Source organism: Trachymyrmex cornetzi, unplaced genomic scaffold (genome assembly GCF_001594075.2).
Source record: "Trachymyrmex cornetzi isolate Tcor2-1 unplaced genomic scaffold, Tcor1.1 scaffold61, whole genome shotgun sequence".
Taxonomy (NCBI): Eukaryota; Metazoa; Arthropoda; class Insecta; order Hymenoptera; family Formicidae; genus Trachymyrmex; species Trachymyrmex cornetzi.
The window spans coordinates 3,167,389-3,190,435 of record NW_017299926.1 but is presented as its reverse complement, the minus strand read 5'-3'; the positions used below and the strand labels follow the sequence as shown (position 1 = coordinate 3,190,435).

Genomic DNA, 23,047 nt, shown 5'->3' with positions numbered 1-23,047 from the left:
CGTTCTTATAAAGTTTGAAAACGTATAAACTCTTAAAAAATCGTCATCGAACGGTTGTCAACGTTTTATAAAGTTCTGCATTTTTGCCAGGGATGTGCTGTTTTTTAGTACATACATTTATCTTTGGAAGAAAGAGAAGAAGAATGCGATTAGTATTTTGTAGAATATTTTATTGGCTCAATTCTCTTGTTTTATACAAAACATCTAACAAACACAGATGCTTCCGGCTGAATTTATTCCGACCTGCCTTTACGAAAAGCGGCTAATCTATCAATTTTGCATCTAATGCACTTGTGTGTCGCAACTTGCCGAAGGGTACGCTACGTACAACGCGATTATCGGTTTGCTCAACAGTGCTCAATGTGGATGCATCTAATAGTTAATAAATACTAAGCTAACAATCGGTAAATGTAATAAAATGTCATGTATCTGTATTTATTTTGTATGTGTGTATGTATACATGTATTCGTGTGTAATACTCAACAACTCTGCGCTAAAGTTCAGCCGCGGACGGGGACATGAGGCTAGGCCATGGAAACCGATTTTACAATCTCTGCGTAACATTTTTCGCTATATACAAAAACGACCGCTAGATCCTTTAATTCGTGTCTGGACGAAGAGCTTCGCGTGTACCATGCACTCTGACGGTCTTTGACTCATTATCTCTTATCGCCGGTGAGTTTCACGTGGCCGCGAACTCATCCTGCATCCATATTACATCATGTCCGATTTTAGGGGACGAAGACACGAAACTTGAGAGGCGACGGCGACAACGCGGATGGTCTCGACAATGTGATATGCCTTCGTAGAGATCTATTTAGCAAAAAGTTTGTTTAATCCATTAATGCCTAAAATTTTATAGATTAATTAACAATTTATTACCGCAACAACAACAAAGTTTCCTCCTTCAAAATTTTTCGTTGAGTTTCGCGCCGACTCGGCGGCTCGCTATTCAGCGAGAGTGTAACCGGATACATTATACATTCTTCTCTGAGAGGGATCTTCGTGACTATATTCCAGTTGATTTTTCGATATATCTCTTTATTCCGCGACGAAATCGTCGGGTCCGACTGCGTCATCAGGATTCCGTTACACGCGCGTTATGGAGCACAGCCGAGGATAATTCTGTTTCGGCGTAGAATACTGACGGTACGAACGGAACGTTTGGAGCTCAACGATCTACGATGTCGAGCGACCTATAATAGACTAGGAGAATGTGCAGAGCATCGAATCGAAGAGAAATTTAAATTATCGGAATGGATACGTTCGGTTTCGGAACTGCGCGTTAAAGCGTTTCGGAAATCAAATTTATAATAAGGATTTTATGCAACGCCGTGTAAATTATAGTTTTAGCTGTCCAATGCGTGTTCCGAGGATAATCTATCTGTAATTAAAATCTCTGCAAAAATTAGAGTTTGAGGAATTCTTAAAATTAGTAGAAATTAGTAGAAATTAGAAAATTAGTAGTAAAGCTCTCCAGCTCATAAAATTATTGCATCGATTTTTTTTTGGAATCAGTAAAATTTGTTTTTTGTTCAAAAATTAATACTCTGCGATCTCCCGTGAAATTAGCGAAATTTGTCCTTCTCTTTAAAAAAGATAGTCATGTTTAAAGCTTCATACTGTTAGCCGTGATGTCGTTCAAAACTGCGCGTTTAAAAAATCCGTGTTTAATGCCTATTCTACAATGTGCTTTTTGTTTTCCGTTTCTTGCTTTTTGCTATTTGTTTACATCTTGTTTTTATGCCTCTTATTCTGGTTTTCGTTTTCTGTCGCCCAAAATAAAAGTTAACGAACTTCGGAAGAAACAGGAAACACGTAACAAAAAATACAATTGTCGATAAAACGGTCGCAAAGGGAGAAAAAGCAATAAATAAAAAGCAAAAAACAGGAGACAAAGAGCACATTGTAGAATAGGCTTAAGGATTTTTCAGTCCTTATCGTAGAACATGGTCATTATTTGCATACACTAAAAAAAAAGAGTCTGTAATAGCTATCAAATATTGAATGAAATTATTTTACTCAACATTTGATAGCTATTAGCAGATTCCCTTTTCCGTGTAGAATCTTGAAAAGTGTGCCGCACTCCGTTCCGGAACCGAACCGAACTGGAGATCGCGGTTCGATGCCCTGGATCTAGGGAGCGATATCGGGAGTAGTGTCTACGAAATGTCGTCTATGGGATCCTTGTGTCTGCGATGATTCGTAAATTGTGCGCCTTTTTCTCTCGTCCGGTAACGCGTACCTGCACGCGGCCCCGTCAGAATCTTTTTTTTTTTTCCTCTCCGTCGCGATTCAATACGCGGAGAACGCGATCTCACCGTCGCGCGTCGCGTCGGTTGCGGAAATCCGCGTGTCGCGGTACGCGAACGGCTCTCTACGTAGCGTGGAAACAAAAGTGTGAGAAAGATGAGTCGTCAAGCGGCTAATGATTCGGCCGACGCATTTCCATGGCCGCGATGTCGTCCACGGAGATAAGCTTTTCTATGGGGATGCACGAGAGCTCGCCGCCGACGCACGATTGCGGCTGTTGCCACCTGGCCTCCCTTTCAGCTTCCTTGGCCTTAAGCTCGGCCTCCCGTGCGCGGCGTTCCTTCAGCTTTAGCGAGAAGATCGCCACCGAGCGCGCCCGTTTCATCAGGCTCTGCTTCACGCGCGTCTTCTTCGCCTCCCGTTCCTCCTTCGTCGGCTTCTCCTCTTCTTGACTCGAGATAGTCTTGCTGGAATCCGACAGCCCGCTCGAGTCTTTCTCCTTTTCGGCGAGATAGGACTGACGCTCGCTCGCTCGATGATCGTGCGTTTCACGAGTTTCACGGGGTTCACGGGTTTCCCGGGGTTCACGGGTTTCCCGGGGTTCACGGGTTTCCCGGGTTTCGCGAGTTTCACGGGTTTCCCGAGTTTCCCGCTGATGATGCTGTTGTTGCTGCTGGTGGTATTGTTGCTTCTCCACCTTCTCGCGTTCCTTTTCCTTTTCAGGCGAAAAGCGGAACTTCTGATTCCTATGAGCCACCGCCCAGGGCGGTGCCGATCTTTAAATAAGAAACTAATGTATTGGCACCGAAATATACTCTTTCAATTCTTTGGAGTGGAATCTTACATTAAAAAATGAAAATTGAGCCAGTCTTGAAAAAGAGTGACTCAGTTTAATTTTTAAGAGTGAGATTTCACTTTTCAGAATACGATTCACTTTAAAAGTTTTAGAAAATAAAAAAGGAATAACATTGAACGATTAAAGAATATGCATAAAAAAAAATATTTTCATTATTAGGAATAAAGAAAATATTTAAATCTATCAATAAAATAGACATATAATTGGAGTGTATTTAATCAGAGAAAAATCATAGTACGTACCCATACAGCGCAGAAATTTGCAACAACATTGCTGCAACGTTCTCAATGTTACTGCAATATTGCTGAAATGATCTGTGCTGTATAGAATATATTTTATTCCTTGTGTACCTGAGAAGATCGCTATCTGAGGAAGAAGCGAGTTCTTTGGAGACGATGCAATCGGTTGACCTGTGCAAAGTTAATTCCTCCTCCCGTCCGCTCACTGCAGCGGCACCGCTAATTTCGGAATCACTCGATTTTCGTCCACCTGGCTCTAAACCTAACCGACGTACCCAATCGACACCGCCGTGTGGTCCGATGGTCAGATGATGGCTGTATTGATCGTTGGTACCGGACGCTTCCGGTTCGTTGCTTAACCACTCCCTCGAGCGTCTTCCTACTAAGAAACTTTTCGTCAATGCGACCATTTATGCTTGATGAAGTTTTTCGCACGGTTTGCCATGCAGAGCTTTTGCGATAGACATTAATACCATGATGGAAGATCATGATTAACACGTTGTCTGCCTAGCGGTTTTATGTCTTACCTACAAACTTCTATCTATAACAATTTCACATCTTTCCAACAACTGAAGTGAGTAGTTTAGTTTTAAAAGTTTGTGTTATATCTTATACGTTACAGAATTTTCATTATTATAGGCATATAATAATAAAATATTATGTAATATAATTTAACATGAAAAATATTAATTGTTTGTTGACATACTTTTTATTTTACATTGTTATCTATTTATCTAATAATAAACAAGACTCTGAAAATCATAAAGTAAAAAGTAAAAAGAAATATTGAATTATTAAATTACACAATAACTTTCTACTTATGTCAAAATTTTACGACATTAACTTTTACAAGGATTAAAAAAAATTTAATCCATCTGATCGTAACAGACAACGTGTTAATTATTATATGATTTAAGATTTAAGCGTTACATAAATTTTTCTTCTATAAAATCGATCGTAGTTTATGCGCGATTTGATGAACCAAACCTCGTTCGCCTCCGGGTATGGAACATCTCGGCGTGTTACGAATGTCCCGGGTGACGTTGGAATTACTCTCGGGTAAGAACGGACTGGTCTCGCTACTGCTTCCACCGCTGCCGGGGGTTCCGGCCGTAGGTGGTGTTTCCGCGATCCTCGGCACCGACGCGGCACTCGGCGTTGTCGGGCCACTTGGCGTGTGGGTGGTGGTCGAAGCCAGGGTCGGAGTGTCCGCCCGACTGGACGCATAAGCGGCGCGATCGGAAAGCATCTGCTCTTCGCTTTCTCCGTCTGCTGGACTCACCACGAATCTCCCTGAGTTCGAGCGAAATTAATAGAAGGTAGGAAGAAGGATGTAATGCGACAGGCAAAGCGATTAACACTTTCGTGCTGCTAGAGCGGAGATCATTCGCGAACAGGATACCGAATAGGCACTCTCTGAAGCTTTTAGAATAAATCTCACTTTGAAGAGTGAAATATCGCTCTTTAGAGTGAGAGTCAACTCCAAGTAATTTAGAAAGCAGATAGTAAAAGCCACTGGATCAGGAAAGATAAAATTAGGGTATGAAGATATTTTAATTTTCACAAAGAAGTCATATACGGAAAGTTTCGTTAAAATATTTAAAAATTTAGCAAGCTATAGATCTGAAAATAATGTTGTTAGATCATTAAAATAATCATGTAGAACAAACTGATTATTAGTATATCAAAACTTTTTGCAGCATGTTCATCATGTTTGAATTTTTTATCTAATTATTTTGGTGGCCCAACACAATTATTTTCAGATTTGTGTCTACATAACTAAATATTTTTAGATCTTTCAACAAAATCTTTCTATGTATAAAATAGCTTTGATGTGTTAGGTGATAGGTAGGTAGTGTACATTGATGAGCATCGGATAAAGATGAATTAAGTACCTATCACTGTTGTTGGTTGTTGTTCCGGTGACGGAGTCGAAGATAGCCTTCGAACTGCCTCGCGTCTTAAGAATTCCACTTTAGCCATCTCAGTGGCGACCCAATGAGGTATATCGGGAATCGCGCAAATAATCACAAATCGAATAGCGAACATGATGTGTTCCAATGCCACGATTAGTAAAATGGTTTGCGTTGCTGACATCTCCGGAAACATTCGTTGCACCTGCCCACTCAATCCGATTAGAGCGCAGTTTACCAAAATAGCGACCAAGCCCATTGCCTCCATGGCATTCTATCAAAGTTCCAAAATTAATTATTGATTGAACTATATTTATCTACAATGTGTTTCCTGACTTCGTAGATGGATTTAACATGCAAAGATATAAAGAGAAGTTCATTCTATGTAATTTTAACTTCAATTTATGATTATTCTGCATATATCTACATATATCGTTTAATCCCTTACAACTTACAAGAATGTATATTATGCATTAATAAATATAATAACATTAATATTTTTTATGTTAAAAAAAGATTGTATTTTTTGGAAAAAAAAACCATCGATAAACTGTACAAACATATCAATACAAGAGTGTATCAATGAAAATATATGAATCATTCTATATCAATTCAAAATCAAAGAGATTCTATAAATTTCTTTCTTTTTTAATTGTATATTTGATAATCTTTCTTAAGCATTTCATTAAAAAAATTGACGATAAATTATTTTTGTTTTGATAACCACGATAAAGACTTTTTAATAGAAATCACTTACGATATTATGAGAGCTTCCACTAGAGAGCCTAAAATGAATACTTTGAGCACTTGTAAAGGCAACTGATACAACTTAAATATAAATATAAGATTAAATCAGATATGGTAAAATCAGATTAAATTAGATAAGGTAAAATCAGATGTGTGATAAATATTTATTGAAATTCTTTTCTAACTATTTTGCTAGCTAAATTTATTCTCAAATTTACATTTGTGTATATTATGAACTTTCGAAAATCGTTCTTCACTTACTTGCCATGTACCGATATTCGAGACCCTACGCCCGAAAGGTCGTTGAAGCACAAAACATAGTTTGAACGCGTCGCCGCGTAATTCCAGCAAATTCCCAAGTAAAGCGGCCATCGCAGCTAATGGAAATGCGGACGAGAAGAGACAGACGTATCCCAGTTGCGATAACATTTCCAAGTGCTCTGAAAATGCTCCGTCATACTGCAAATTGAAAATCATTATTTATTAGGCTTAGGCAACATATTTTCGTGATTATTATATATATTTTTTACAAGTTATTTATTATAAATTACATAAATATATAAAATTATATAAAATGTAGTATATTTCTTGGTGAGAGCTTTTACTCCGCTATATATAGAAAAAGTAGTTATTTTATTGTTTATTTTATATAAATATAAAGACTCTGCCTATTTATATATATTAATATCTATAATGCTAAAAAGATAAGATTTGTTAGTTCTGTTGTATATATTGTTTAAATATATTGTTTATGAATTGTCAATATTTGGCAGTAAAATAAATAATGCAAGTTTATTTAAAATATAACAACATAAAAATGTCTATTTATAATAACATATAATAAATAGTATGATGCTAACAAAATACATCTATATGTATATATTTAGTTTTGTCTTTGAATAATGGAAACACTTTGACTTATCGTATTTTGGGCGTGAATCCACGTGCACACATTAAAGAAAATTAAACTTTGGTAAAATACAAGTTGAGAACACGAGGATGCATGGGCTCTGCGTGATAAACCATAGAGCTCTGTTCCTTTCGGTCACTCTGCATCACTTAAAAAATATGTATTGAAAGATGTATTAGCAAATATTTTATTTAAAAAGTTAATACTTGGAGCTGAATAGATCTTTTTATAACTTTTGTAATTCGGAACAATATAAAATCGTTATTATTTTTTATTAATGTATAAATATTTAATAAAATTAGAGTTTACATAAAAAAGTAATATTTTGATCGATTAATAATCGTTACAACAATGCATTTAAAAAATAATTCAATTATTAAACTTATACTATACATTTTGCATTTTTAAGAAAAATCGCGATTGTTTGTGACAGAAAGGATTGATCTTTAAAGGACGAATGTGATATTACCTTCCTGGTCGATACCTGTGCGTCGTCGATGGAATGGGTGTGAAACGGGATAAAAATCATTAAAATTCTGCAAAAAGAAACGATCTACAAACGCAATGTGACATTGATATTGCTATTAATAGTTTGGTTCAGTCATCATGCAATATAGAATGCGAAGAGTGCAGTCTGAAAAGAACGGACAGAAAGGTCTTAGGCGAGATAAATGGGTCGATTTACGATACGACGCGTTCGATTCACTCGCAGTTTTATATAACACCCTCGAAACTCAAGGAGACCTTGACGGGGCGGCTGAAACATCTATTAAGCATAATCTTGATAGAGAGATGCTTGATAAGCCTTCCTTATTTTTATATATCTATATACGTTAAGTTTTCGATTGCGAGTGGTTCGAAGGTCGATATGCGTGTGCGGTGTAGTGTTCCCAGAAAAACGAAAGATCTATTGGCTAAATCTAGACCAAACCTTGAACGTAACGTCACTAAGTAGAGAATTAGTGGGATGCCCTACTCTGTAGAGGGAACTCTCCAATTCTGCCTGGCTGACGTTTCGCGGTTGCTTCGTTTTGCCGCTGTCAGGTCGTTCGTCCTTCTCCTCGGTGTCCTTACCACCTTGTACCTCTTCACCCTCTTGGCCAGGGGGTGGCCGCGCCTCGCTAGGACTCAAGGCCCCGAACAGTTCGAAGCTCAGCCGCGCCAATCGTAGTTGCTCGATGAGGTATGGCACCGCGGATTCCTTCAGATTGCCGATCACTTGACGAGCTATGAGTAGAGCCGCCAATTGCTAAAACGGAAATTTATGTTTTCATATGGTTATAACGTATTACAGGAAAGTTGAATCCTCACCTCTTTGAGTCTCTCTTGATCTTGAAGATAGAAGGCGATGTAAAACAGCGATAGGAAGGAGTTTACAAACTGAAACTGAAATATGGGATAGTCGTTGCAGATTATCTGGAAATCGCGGTGGCGTTAACACATACATTATATGTACAAAATGCACATAAAAGAGCGGTTACGAAGGCTTGTGATATGTATAAGATTATTTTAAGCGTAAGCAAAAAAGTGTTCTTTTGCAAAAAGAATGTTCATGCAGCGACAGAGACAGCCAGAGCAGGCACTTCTGCTTTAAAACAAAAAGCTTAAAGTCTACATTGTATTTCTCAAAATGTCCACTTCTAATGTACGATAACTTTTTTCAGATATCGAGTTAATTTTTATTTAATTTATTTGTATGTTTATTTGCCACAATCGCAGATTAATGTATCAAATTAGCTTAATCTGAGCAATGAAATTATTTTTATTTTTAGTTATAAAAAATTTTATAAGTGAACAAGTATTTTAGAAATCTAATTTTTATAATGTTGTATAATGTATAATGTATCCAATGAATTGTGATATAATGAATAAAAAAGTGATTGTAGCAATTATGCCATAGTTCATTGAAGCACTATTAAATTCCTTTGAATATAATATATATATTTACATTTGATTTCAAGAATCAATGCAAAATTAATTCTCGATTAAACAATTAACTGCAAAACAATTAAAATAATAGGTCATCAAGAGATTTATATACAAATTATAATACTTATAATTACATAATGTTTTCTATCATAGATAGCTAATTAATAAATTTTTTTTTCACTTCGATTTTATTTAATACTGTCGAAAAATATATTTGTGACAAGAGGAAAAATGATAAATTTTGTATTTATTTAATATTATTTATCGTATTTAATTAGAGGAGGACATGTGTACGTTTAACACAACATTGATATTCTATTCGTTGAAAATGGAGAGTTCTTCTTATTACCAGTGCCACTTTGTAGATCAGATGATTCTCGTACTCGGTGTCTAGTCGATAGTTTTCTGCGTCCAACACACAAAAATCACAAATACTATCTACCGTACATGAACGCTCTCCAGAATTTAAATGATAGCGAAACTGTATCTATAATATGTCACGGGTTTAATCACATAAAAAAAAAACAGAACAACAATCTTTCATGTAAATGTATGATGGTCTCGTTACATAATCTTTTAATTAGTCTCTAGAAGAAGCTAAGCTGTGGAAAAATTATCGAAAGTATATGCTATGCTTTTGAACTAGACGTGCATAGTGTACCGTAGAATACATATATCGATGCGAAAAAGTCGGCAAATGGCAATTGTTCGTATTTTGAGTCGCACGGAGATACGATTATGTCAAAAGAGAGAGAGGAAGAGAGAGAGAGAGAGAGAGAGAGAGAGAGAGAGAAGGAGGGAGGAAAAGAAAGATGGAGGAAAATAGTGTAAAGTATAGGGACTCGATTATTATTGGAACACATACCCAAATCGTTTAACCACACCGCGACTTTGAAGTACGCTTCATCCATTAATGCGATCACTATTGCGAGCAACACCTTTGGCACGTAACTTAGCCAGAATCCATAGCCTCCTGATTCGAGATGTGCGTCCCACCAATCCTGTAAGTCAAACAAGTCGAAAAGTTTATAGCATAAATTTTGTATCAATTCTTCAGCTTTCTTTTTTTAAATACAAATAAATTAAATTTGTGTATAATACATATACAATTTAAGCCCAAGTGACAGAAAACTACATATTTGGATTTATAAATTTTACAATTTAAATAACAATTTAAATAAAAGTACATTGTCGCTTTTCTGTTTTCAAATAATAAAATTCTTTATCTTATTATGTAATAAGTCTTTAAAAAATTTTAATATAATCATTCCCCTCGATAATCAATTAAAGTCTTTTTACGATTAATTATTAATAACTATGCAATGTATTTATACGTACCTGTATCTGAAAACTCAGAATCATAACGATGAAGACGAAGAGTAAACAGATCGCAATGATAGGCACGCTCACGAAGTATCGAAACATATTTCTTCGCCACCTAGGATACGTCGGTTCCATCCTACCCGTCACTGGTGAAACCTCCAGAGTTCCCTAAACACAGTTACGGCTGAATTAATTGAACTGATCAAATTTCGAACAGGTTTTACAAATGGACTTTTATTTGTCAAAAATTCCTCGCAGTATTGCCTATATTTTCAATTGTACGGCGTAGCAAAAGCATGTTCTAGTCTCATAGCGCTGTGCAGGTGTAGACGCTGGAGTAGCACACTACGGCATCCATGCCGACATCGGAGTGCTAAGGCTTAAAAATGTTCGAAAGGTTCTTACTGTAAACAGAGGTCTAGGCTCGACCAATAAATCGTCCCTCTGATCCAAAGTGCCCCACCTGTACGCCAATTCCGCGCCCCTTCTTTTCCATGTCTCCAGGTATACGGTAGCCCATATCACGTTGAACACCGAAAACAGAACATACGCCACGTCCTCCACCGCTTGGTTCCTGCCGATGATGCCGACCTAAACAGACGAGATCTGAATGTTACTTATTTTTTAATATAAGTAAATTGCCTCTATGAACCTTCGCGATTATTTATTAGTGCGCAAGTATAATAATATATTTATAAGGCGATAAGATATAATTTGCCAGAATGTACTTCCAAAGAAGTTAACTGTAAACGTTTTTATTCTGGATTTGAATCCTCTTTAATGCAAAAATCAAATATAAACTGCTATGCAATTGTACTTAAATCCAGAGTTGAAACGTTTGCAGTTAACTTCGTTGGTAAGTACACTCCAATTATTTGCGAATTCTTATTGTCTTATAAATTCAAATGATTAAATGTATTATTTAGGCATTAATAACCGCGGGGGCTTACATAGACAATTTACTTATATTTGATTTATTTTCTTGAGAAGCTACAAAACTATTTTTATTTTAATTTACTTGTTTTTACTTGTATTTTGCTTGAATTTCACATCATTCTGTTGTCTGAAAATTAGTTTACTTTAAATCTAAATTTGCCACTACGTTTCGTTTTATTTCGTTTATTGAATAAATAGGATTACATACTTGTTTCATTCGTTATTTAAATCATAATGATATATGAGATATATATACATACCCAATATATGACACCCACTGCAGCTGGAACGATCAAAGCGGTGGTGTAGTGGCCGAGCCAGGCAAAGTACATGGTGATTTTCACCCCGAAATATTTACAAATATCGTCCAACGGTTGGGGGCTGAGGAACGCGCGGACCCAGCTCCGTTGCAGTTTCTCTAACGCGGGTAATTCGTGAAGAGGGAAGACCTAACGAAAGCACATATCGTGTCACACAATCTTCCCTTTGATGAGACAAGATTCAAGGAATTTTATTTCATCGAAGGAGGTGTGAACCTGGTATGACAAAACCAATATACGCATATCGCACCTGAGAAATAATACCGGATGAAATGCACTTTGGGATAATTGCTTGACCCTCCACCATCTTAAGACCGGCTAGACTATGGAGATCTTGAGGACCGGCCCTCAGAGTGTTTAGTAAGTGCAGTACTAGGGACTGCCTTTCCTGGGTAGTGAAGAATCGGACCTCGTCATCGCTCCCCTCGAAGCAGTTGGCCTCGGAGCCGACGAACTCCTTGAATCCTCCGCCGAATTCCTGCCTAAGGGACTTTGGAAGATGCACCTCCTCGGCGGCCTTGAGCAGACTGTGAGCCGATGAAGTTATATCTATGCGGCTGTTCTTAATCGTGCATTGCACACTTGATTTCTCAAAGTATGCCTTTTAATCTATCGAGAATTGGATGCTTACACGCTAAATGGTGCCGTAATGTAAAACCCGTAACTGTCCGACGAGGCGTGATGTCGCACGTGAACTACTAGCCCCGGGGTTCCAGCCCGGAGCCGACCTAAAAGCCACATCAAGGTCTCGTCGTTTGCCCCATTGGGGAACATCATGACTACGTCGCATTCCTAAAAAAGTCAAATTATTGAGCTTCTTGTGTAGTTTACGTGACAATATGTGATTAAATTTACAACGTCTACTTTTCTATATAATTTATCTATCTATGTATAGACTCTTTATCTATCTATGTATAGATAGATCTATATACATATAGATATGTATCGATATATTTTTAATGCAAATATATAATAATAAATTAAAAACAATTTAAATACGACATTTTATAAAAATAATTCGTACAAATGTAAAAAGTAGTTTTTATTCTACGTCTATACTGGTAATTGTTAAAGATTGCAAAGAAAAAGTTTTGAAAGAGCATCAAGTTTATTAGACTACCATAAATCCATTCAATACGCTCCCAGAGGAATAGTTCAATGGTCTTACATGTTGTCTCGTGAAATATTGATGATTTCCAACACGACCGAAAAAAACACTCGTAAGTTTAGTGCTGTGATCAAGTAGTTACGTGCATTACTAGGTCAGCAGTATTATCAGAGTATCGTTGTACGCGAATTGGCAATACCAAGCGCTATACCAGTTGGATTTCAGCCAACTTATCCTCGATTCTCGAGCGTTAAGATTAGATGTAGAGACCATTGCGAGTAAAATAAAATCGACATTATATTTAGGGAAATAATAGTTAAATATACATACATATAACTAAATAATCCTATATATATGCTGATTAATCCTGCATTACACAAGAAAATACTTATATCATTATTCTTGATTTACTATTTATTACAATACATTTTAATAATATTGTATCAATAATTTCCTTTCTTCCTTTCTCTTTTTTTTTCTATAAATTTGCTCAATTCAAAATTCTGAATAGAAAATGCAGCTTTTCAATCCAATTGCATTCAATCGAATCTAATTGAATCCAATTGAAAAAAAGTTTTCGCTATTTGAAATACGCATTTGGATAAATAAAACTTCAATCCACATTTTAGTTCATTTTTGTTTACTAGATGGTTAAAATCGTTATAAGTGATCAATATTTTATAAACTAACATATTCAAGATAAATTCACTTTACATTGTGCTAACACGACAAAAATCGAATTCGCAATTCAAGATGAACTAGTAAAAGAACAAACAAAATGGTACAGAATCAACAATGTTATAGCTTGAAAGAGTAAACATCGCAATACACGTAAAGTTATTCGGTATCCACTAATAGCTTGGTTACGTATATGATCGATATTATTACAGAGTGTTTAATTCGATGATCCAATTTAAAGGAAATGAATTGAAGAATAAAATTCAGGCTTAGTATTTTTGTTAGTTATATGAGTCAATGTGTTTCTTTTATCAGATTAGATTATCACAGTGATATTGTCCAACCACGCTGTATAGAATGATTGATGAAGATAGTCACGTACATGAAGAAGAAATAGACATACTTGAGTACCTATCGCTAATGGCATCACACAGACACTAACGTTGTTGCTGTGACCACGGCAGTCAAGTGTTAAAAGGATATTATACAACCGATATTGCATTACCAGAACTAACATTGTCTTTCAGTATAAAGTATTCGCGCATTAAACTCATATAGAATGATCGATGGAACGTGGAGTATAGCTCGTTCTTTTAATGTTCGAAGTAATTGATCTGTATAAACACTCTTGTTACATCAAAATTACTATGACATTGACATAATATATATTTCGAGTCTAATTGGACGAAATTTGTAAATTTCTGAAATAATCGAAATTAAAGTATTATGTGCAGCAAAGCGTTTGCTAACTAATATTTCGCTAAATTTGATGTCAAATAATATTTCAAGTCAAGTTTCATAATATTCACAAGAACACCTTTATTAAATTATTTAATCTAAGTATTACTTTCAACCAACAAGTTATGAAGTTTTACATTGTTATGCTGGTGTGATGTCGACTGAAAGATACGAATTTTCGTTGAGACTTCCGTTCGCGAAATCGAATTATCCACGACGTTGAGCGAATATTTAACAGTTTTATCCTTCCTTATCTTTTATATCCATAAAAATAACTTTCGACTTTCTATTTAATTTAGAAATACTTCAAGTACATACCTGAGTAGGAACCTTTTGTATCCATAGGCGGCGGGGGGTCATTAAATGGCCTGTACATGGTATTTTTCGTCTTAAAAGACGGGATGCTATAAACAAAGACATATTTATAACCAATGAGATCGTTAAATTTATGTTAGACATATCGTTAATTCATATCATGCTTAAACTCATGGTGGAAATATATAAGGTGAAGCAATCTGATGGATGCGCAGTAGGAAAGTGCATATTCGGACATATTTGATCTATTGCCAGTATTTCCAGTATTGCTACCGCCATTATGCGTATTGTTTCACCTTATATACTTCCACCATGCTTACTAACTAAAAATTAAGACTTAGGAATGAATGAAAGTTTCAAGTCTCGGTATACGTGCAGTTTCTGCAAAATTTAATTTTATTCTCGATTATTTATTGACATGACACGTGTGTAACTTCGTTTATCGATTCTCTTTTCAATCTGCATGTGTCGCTTTAGCTTCATGTGGGTGTCTATCCTTTTTTTAAATCGATTTTCAAATTATTTAGATGGAACCTCGACTTTACTCGAGAAAATAAATTTATGCATATTGCAACATTAAACGACGATTCCTTATATAGATCATCTGTATGTTTCTGTGTTGAAAATTTTACAAATTGTTACAATAATAATCGCGATCGCGTGCATATTTCTAATGGAAAAGAGGGCATCGATTCCTTTTTCTTCGTGTAAAGTTCTCAAGTACTATAAATATAAATTTAGACTTTTATCATTAGCACTTTCTCCTTTGTTATGTTTTTTAATAAACTATATATGTTGCTATGGAAAAAAAGGTGATAATTTATAGCTATTTTTTACATAGAACAAATACAATTTATATAATATATGGAAGAAAAAATGTAGTTTTAGATATTTAGTCTATTATTTGGATAACTTAATGATAGTATTCGTTATGACGCACATATTTCGATTGTGTATACTTTGTAAAGAGTAACTGACGTCAGTTAACGTCGTAGTTTGATTGTCTCTCTTGTTTGCAGAAAGGGACAGAGAAACAATTAAACTACGGTTAAAGTCAATTGATGTGGTAAGAATCGGTTTCTCCGGACACGTGTAACGAAAACCAGGCAGTAAATTATACGCCGCGCAAAGGATGCGCCATTAATCTCGTATACACGAAAACGTGTAATGACTAAAAATTCCTCGACAAGATAAAGTATGTGCGATTACTTTGAGCGGAGTCGAAGGTATCTAGTGTAGGCGTGAAGAAGGACATCCATCTATGTCAACCGCAAAACTTTAAAGCTCTCATCGGGATATACTGTCGTTAAACGTCAGTAAATTTCGAGTATGCAAGAACCAGGTTTTTATAGGAAAAGATGAAATATTTGTGATCTTTTACAAACTTTTATATAAAATTAGACACTTAATTGCTCAGTTTCCATTTGTCTTATTTTTTATCTAAATAATTAGAAATTTTTATTATTGTTCAATTAATTAAGTTATACTATAACCGTACGATACGAAGAAATAATCAATTGTCTACAATTTCAAAGAATTATTAAATAAAGTACTTTAAAATTAAATAAATAATATACAGAGTTTTGCATAAAATGTATAAAATAGTAATATATATATATATATATAATTTACCTTCCAATTATTTTTATTAAATTTCTTGTATATATACGAGGATTCTTTTTCAAAATTGCGATTTTATAACGAGCAATACTGTAATAGTGAATATAAACGTTAAATTGTTGTTTCTACAAAGTTATTATTTTTGGAACTTCCCCAATAATGTAGAGACAATGTAGTGTAAATGATGGCAAAGTTCCAACAGTAGTCAAGCCAGAAGGATTGCTAATGCAAGCGCATACCTGAGTTATTCAGTATTTTGTACCCTGTTATCTCACAGAGCAGGAATATAATTTGAATTATGATTTTCGCGATTTCCACGTGCAATATTCCACGTGCGATATTATCAAAGCAATTAGGTTACAGTATTTCATATAAGAGATCTCTTTATAGGATCATTTTCATTTCTTTATTTTTTATATCTACATATTCTTGTATGTAATTAAAAAAACAGCATGTTAAAGTTAGATAGATCAAAAAAAGAGAATTTAGCGTATGACATAATAATTTAAGCGCAAATATTGATTCTTCTTACACTATGACGAGATAATTCATGTGCAAATATTGGTTTTTCTCGTCCCTTTATAAACCTTAAAACTATTCAGTTTATTCAAAATATCTTGAGAGAGAGAGAGATTCTCGAAACACGTTATGTAATACGAAATATTATGTAATGCGAAAGAAGAAATTATTCACGAAACATTTTTATTTTTCACAAATAAATTATATATGTATGGTATATTTTTTAATAAGTAAAATGTTTCGCACAAGAAATAAATTAATACATTCTGTCAGTTTTATTACTCTCTTAATTATTAATGCTTCGATGCGCCTCAACCGCACGCGTTCGCGCGGAAACTATTTAAATAATTAATAACTAGCAAGCCATGAGGTCAGAAATTTGCACCTCTGAGGTCTATAGAATATACGCCGTGGTTAAGCTGCCTCGGAAGATCCCCATTCCGAATCCCTTTGGATGAACCGTTGCTGAAATGCTATACCTAAACCACTGCATCTCATTTCAGTAGGGGATGAAAACGGAGAGAGAATCCCTCTTACGTCACAGCGTACGTACAGATATATATATCTATACTTTCGCACAGGGTGCACGCTATCTACATCTCGTCTACGGACGGTGCTGCACAAAACGCGGAAATTACGGATATGACTACCTCAAACGAGAAATCGCGCCTTTCCGTTAAGGACATCGTTTAACATTATTAATGCACGCATCACAGACACCACATATTTAGAGAAAATATTATTTTACGCAGCAATTATGTGAGACATGTAAATTTTAAAATTTAGATTTTATTAATACATATATATATTTTACAATATATATTACATATATAAACTCTTTTTATATTTGATAAAAATCTCTTTCTCACATTTTTTTATATTTATACTATATATACTATTTATTGATTTCTTGTTTAGACTAAAACTAGAACATACATCCCTCTTTAGTAAAAAATATATTAATCTATTTTATTTTTTATTTTTTTAATTTGATGAAATTTAAATATTTCTACAAAATTAGGAAACGTAAATGTAATATTATATTTTCAAGTAGCTAATAGAATTTTAAATTTAGTTACTAAAATACAAAATATTTCAAAATCATTGTTTTTTATCATCTATAAATTTTTTTTTATCACATTAGAGAGAGATTCTCTTTTAATTCTCACTTATAAAACAATGGGAGACATGCTGCTAGATACTGCGATGAGACAATATGTCAACATTTTTCCGCAATTTGTGCCGTCATACATTTCATTTATAATTGCACGAAATCGTCGGAAGATTGTTTGTCTTTAATTTACGCGATGTACAGGTATATTTTTGCACAGTATAATCCTTCCGAGAAAAATTAACAGGAAACTATTACTAGCGTTGATTGAGATCAATTTCGTTTGTATTTTTTAATCCAAATAACATTTTTAATTATCTTCTTACTTATTAAAATCTTTAATAAATTTTATATTTTTTGCAAGTATATCACAGGCAAGTCTTCTATTCTTGAAGTCAACGAAGCACCCCTACAAATAACCATTTGTGTGCCACACAAATACTTTTTTACTCGAGTAGTCATGCTTCATCGACTTGGTATACCCAGAATGAGGTCAATGCACTTTGTTTACACTTGCAGTCCGATGACATCGAACAGTGAAAGACTTGAAGGCGCCAGTGCATCTATAAAACTATGAAAGCTTTTTCATGTTGCGCTTTCTTGAGGAAAAAGCTTTGCAAATAGTTGCAATAGAATTATGTTAAAACGTATGAGAAGAATAGAATTATCTTTAGATATTTTTCTCTTCTTTTCACTCTATCGTATTAGATAGTTAACCTAGTTACCGTTCTTATATTAAAATCACCTTGAATATCCATAAATCTTCATATTAAAAATTTTATCCTTAATTTTTATACATATATTTTAAATTTAAAAGTTAAAATCTTTTTTTTAGAAAAATTACAAATAATCTAAGTAGAATCATATGTTCTTCATATTAGCTCTTTTAATTTTGTATTAAATTCATTACGTTCCATCTGCATTTGGCTTGTTTTGCACGTTTTTCTCTTCGTTAAAAAATAAAATAAGGTTTTTATTAAAGCAAAAATAGTTAATATTATATAAAGATTTGATGTAAAGAAATTAGAATGCAAAATGAAGTCAATTTAAAATGTCATAAAATTTTTTATAATGAAATATTAATGCAATAATTATATAACGTGATTTTATCAAAGTGACGAGACTTTAATTAAAGTTTTTCCAAGAAAAAACGCGAAAGAAGTGTATCTCTCTATCAAACCGTATTAATATCATTTTGCATTAAAGCATTTTACGATCGTATCATATTATAACTAATGAAGCCAAATAAAAGTATACATTACGGTATATATTATAATTTTCTTATTCAAAATATATTATACGAGCTATAAATTCTTTTTGCAATATTCTTAACGGTGTAGTTATCGTATACTTCAACGGAATATGCGCTATATAAACTTCTTCTTTACTTCTTTTACGGCTAGGGATGATTCAACTTAGTTGTCTGATAGACATCAGAAATTTCCTCTTTCATGAAGTTTTTCAGAATAGCAAGAAGAAATTTATAACATCGAAAAAAAATGTATAAGTTTAAGAAAAGTTAAGAAATAGGATCTTATATAATACAGATCTCAATTAAACTTGTGAAAAAAATTGATATGAAAGAATTCGTTAGATAATCATTTATAGGTAAACAAAAAAGTAACGCATCTCTCGAATAATGACATTTTCATCCATCTTTGTAATCGCGGATATCAAACGAAAACTATATTCACTGAAATTTACATTGAAGTCGTGACACCGTTTCGTCATTTGAAACCGACATACATTGTTTCAAATCGGCAATCAGTTGATAATACACAATGCAAGTAATACACAGTGTGTCACATCATTCGGTCCAATGCGCAATTGTGATGTGGCACAAAAACAGGTCGAGTAGCCGTATTTAAGCAGCAGATTGGGACCAGCTTAACAAATGGTAAGCGTTCTTCTTCGCTTTATGTCTTTTGAGAGTTGGACTTTCTAAGAACCCCGGCGATTCTTTAAACTTTTTTAACTTTGTCATTGCCAGAGTTGTCTCCTTTTAAAATATCCGAAATTAGACAACTCGAAGAACGCAGTATAGAAATTTATTCCATCTAAAATTTTCCTTTGAATTGGAATTAATTAAACCGAGATTTAAGTTTAAGATTGATATATTTAAATTAAATAATATTAAAAAAATTAAAAAATATGTATATAAAACTAGGCAGAATATAATTCATCCTTTTACATTAGGCAAATTTCGCGCCAAATGAATTCGGGTTAACGTTGTTTTCGAGTTGGTGCCGAGTTAGTCTCATGTGAATTTCGTGCTAATCAAATTTGTTAATAAAACGTTCTTTGATAAAGTTGAAAATTTCGTGGTAGCTAAATTAATGATCTTTATTGTAAAATTGTATGTTACGTAACTTTGACATTTACCGTATCCAAGATGTGATATTGTAAATGTTTTCAATGCCAACGTAAATATTTTCAGAGACAGAGAATTTTTTTAAGCAAATTTAATTTCTGTAATATAATTAAATTTGCTTAAAGATATTCGTAAATGTTTATAAATAGATATCCGAGACATCTTTACTCTCTAAATCTGAATCAATAGATAGTCACTAATTATCCAATGACATACTTGGCACTGATAATCAGTGAAGTTTAAAAAAGGAAGAATGTTTGAGCATTATATAACTAAAATACTGATATTTTTGCATGTTAATTTCGATCTTTCAATACAATAATTATTAAATTTAAGCACTAAAATAAGGTTAGTTAGATCACATAATAACGATTAGCTGGATTAGGAATCTCACATTTAATTCACTGATTGCCAGTGGCATACTTGGCACTGATATCAGTGATTATCCACTGATTCAGATTTAGAGAGTACTACATACAAAAAATAAAAAAAAACGCAAAAACAATTCGTTATGTAAGTTGAAGAATTGGTGTTTTTACGTTTATCCAATTTGACATCACAATTTCTTTTTGCTTTGCACGCAATTTCCGAAATTATTTCTATGTAAACTAAAAATTTAATTATTTAAACGTTAATAATTTTTTTTATCAAATATATTTCGTTTGAAGTTTCAAATTTTATTAATATTATATTATAATTAAATTACATGTATCAATTGTTTTGTAGATATTATCTAGTGAACTATTTTTATTAAACACATATAGGTACATATAACACATAATGCATTCAGCCCACGTGCGAAGGATTCTTACGTAACTCCGGTGCGCGCATAAAGTATATCGAATGTTAAAACGGGCAAGGCATAGAAGTGAGACTTGGCCACAGAAGTGCAGCATTTCGTGAATTGCAACTATGTTTATAATACAAGACTGACCTTCCATATTAGATAAGTCAATTGTTTATGAAATACTTAAAAATCTTATATTACGAAGTCTTCCACCATTTTAAGAAAATATTTTTCAATTTGTTCTTGATTAAAATATTTTTAATTTATTTCTGTTATTATTTATTACATAGCGAAGAAGGAAGTAATAATTATTTCTCTTATTATTATTAATAATAATTAATTCATTATTCTCTTTCTCCTATTTAATGATTTATTAATAGTAATATATTTTAATAGTAATATATATTATATTACTGTATGAAACTTATTATCAAACACGCAAGCGTCCATTTTATAAATTTATGACATGTTTTAGAGAGAGATTTGTCTTATTTTTGTTATAATTTTGAAAGGAACGAAAAAAAGTATAACAATTTTACATTTGACATTGATTTACCGTCATACACGTGTAATGCATAACAGGAAATTCGTGACAGGTATGTTATGTATTGGGAAGAAGATGCTATCGATTAAACATGAAATAATTCCTATTTCATGTTTTATCACGCGAAAGGATCTCGATGTATCTGCTATATATTTACATCAACCCGCATAAATGCCATAACAGCAACCATTTCGAAAATGCAACTGCAACATGGCGGTCTAGAAACATCGAGGTCATCAAAAGGAATCAACATAACATAAAACATGTTTTTTTTTTAAAGATATTTATCATCGTAAATTGAACGGGATGTCATTTTGTTGTACCGCCAGAAACCGCATGAATTTATCTCTCCCAAAAATTTATGTATTATTTATGAGTCTCGTCATGTTCGCAGATACATCAATAAAATGAATCTAGCATACTAAATACATATATCCATGAAACCATTAAAACGCAAAGATGTGAAAGTAATCGCACGAATGTATGTTTACGTGTTGCTTAATAATTAACGTTAATAATTGACGCTACGTCAACGTATGAGTCAAATTAGGATACGTACAATGAATATTAATATACACATAAAAACGTTTGTATTCTGAAATGTCTGGGTACTTTTATAGGAGAGATTAATAATAAATTCAATGCAGCAAGCGATTCGATCCGTAGGATTTAAATTTGCATCCTATGATATCAATCTCTTAACCTGATTGCAATATTGAATGCGACACGCATACGCGATCGAGAGATATGGTATCATAACTTGTAAATCGGTATAAGTAGAACTCGAACCATCGTGACATCAAAATAACTCCAAAACGATCACTAAAAAGTCACTTTTCAATTTACGATTTATTTTGACATTACCGTGATTTGTTGTTCTACTTGGATATTAGTACATTGGTTTACTTTTCTACGGTTACTTCATTAAACCAGGAAGGAGGCCAGGAACGGATCGGAGAATGTTCCACTTATCAGGCTGCATTATGGGGAAGGAAGATCGATCCTGATATCCGTGCACCAGAAAGTCAAAAGGAATTCGGGGCTAGGTATCCGCAGCGATGAATGGTTGCGCGAGGTTTCGTAAGTGATGATGATATCGCGAAGGGACGAAGAAGTGGCTCCTGACTCACCCTTATCGAGGGTCTCTCGGGCCGCGTGTATGACCTTTCTGCGACGGAGACCGTCGCCCGCTAGGGCGCTCGTCATCGCGCTGGTGAAGGTCGTGCCGGTGCTAGTCGCCGATGACGCGGTCCTAACATCGTCGCCGTTCGCGCACTCGTTCGTCGTGGACGTGGTGGCGGCAGTCGACGCGCGATGATGGTGGTCGAGGAGATTGATCGGGGACCCCTCGCCGCCTGGCATAATGTCCCGGACTGCCAGGGACCGTAGTCCTTAGCCGGAGGACTCTTGCGCCTCAACTGGACTGTGACTTCTCTCACTACGTCGTTCTCGTCCGCCCTCTCCCTCTATGCCTCATACCCACGGTTTCGTTGCACCCACCCCTCTTCATGGCCTCGTCACTCCTCACCCCTCACCGCCTATCGTGCCACCTAGCCGTCCGCTTGCACGATCACGACGAGGGGTGAGATCCCTACAAGCATCCCCCATCGTATTTCCGGTGCCGGAATATACTACTACCCCCTCCGTGACGTAGCACCATCTATACGAGGGAGGTTGAACTTTGCCGATCGATGGCGATATAAGGATAGGTTTTAGCCGAGGCGCGAGATGAAACTCGTTTTAAGAATAAGAAAAAGTTACTAGAACGGGGGGCAGCGTAAAATCTATATCTAAATCTTTAAATTAATTCACTTATAAATTTTATAAAAA

The 23,047-nt window shown here is 34.5% G+C and overlaps 1 protein-coding gene across 4 annotated transcripts; it reads right to left on the bottom strand.

Moving 5' to 3' along the window:
• Positions 1-1,925: 1,925 nt before the first annotated feature.
• Positions 1,926-22,647, bottom strand: wwk (anoctamin 8 white walker). 4 transcript variants are annotated; one of them, XM_018516192.1, is made up of 16 exons: positions 22,348-22,647; positions 14,269-14,354; positions 12,058-12,218; positions 11,677-11,953; positions 11,367-11,555; positions 10,576-10,761; positions 10,186-10,338; positions 9,713-9,848; positions 9,197-9,252; positions 8,230-8,304; positions 7,850-8,167; positions 6,270-6,467; positions 5,244-5,535; positions 4,336-4,641; positions 3,460-3,730; positions 1,926-3,029 (listed from the first exon to the last, which is right to left on the bottom strand). In XM_018516192.1, exons 1-16 carry the CDS (start codon positions 22,577-22,579, stop codon positions 2,426-2,428), a joined length of 3,540 nt encoding a protein of 1,179 aa, XP_018371694.1. In that variant the 5' UTR covers positions 22,580-22,647; the 3' UTR covers positions 1,926-2,425. The 4 variants fall into 4 exon arrangements, with proteins under 4 accessions (XP_018371694.1, XP_018371695.1, XP_018371696.1 ...); XM_018516193.1 differs by having other exon boundaries at positions 3,460-3,727; XM_018516194.1 differs by having other exon boundaries at positions 7,895-8,167.
• Between the last annotated feature and the right edge of the window lie 400 nt (positions 22,648-23,047).

Coding starts and splice junctions, on each gene's coding strand:
- wwk (XM_018516192.1), bottom strand. CDS start 22,579: ATGCCAGGCGGCGAGGGGTCCCCGATCAATCTCCTCGACCACCATCAT. Junction 12,219..14,268: donor TACAAAAGGTTCCTACTCAG/GTATGTACTTGA, acceptor TGACTTTTTTAG/GAATGCGACGTAGTCATGAT. Junction 6,468..7,849: donor TTAGTGACGTTACGTTCAAG/GTTTGGTCTAGA, acceptor TTCAATTTGCAG/TATGACGGAGCATTTTCAGA.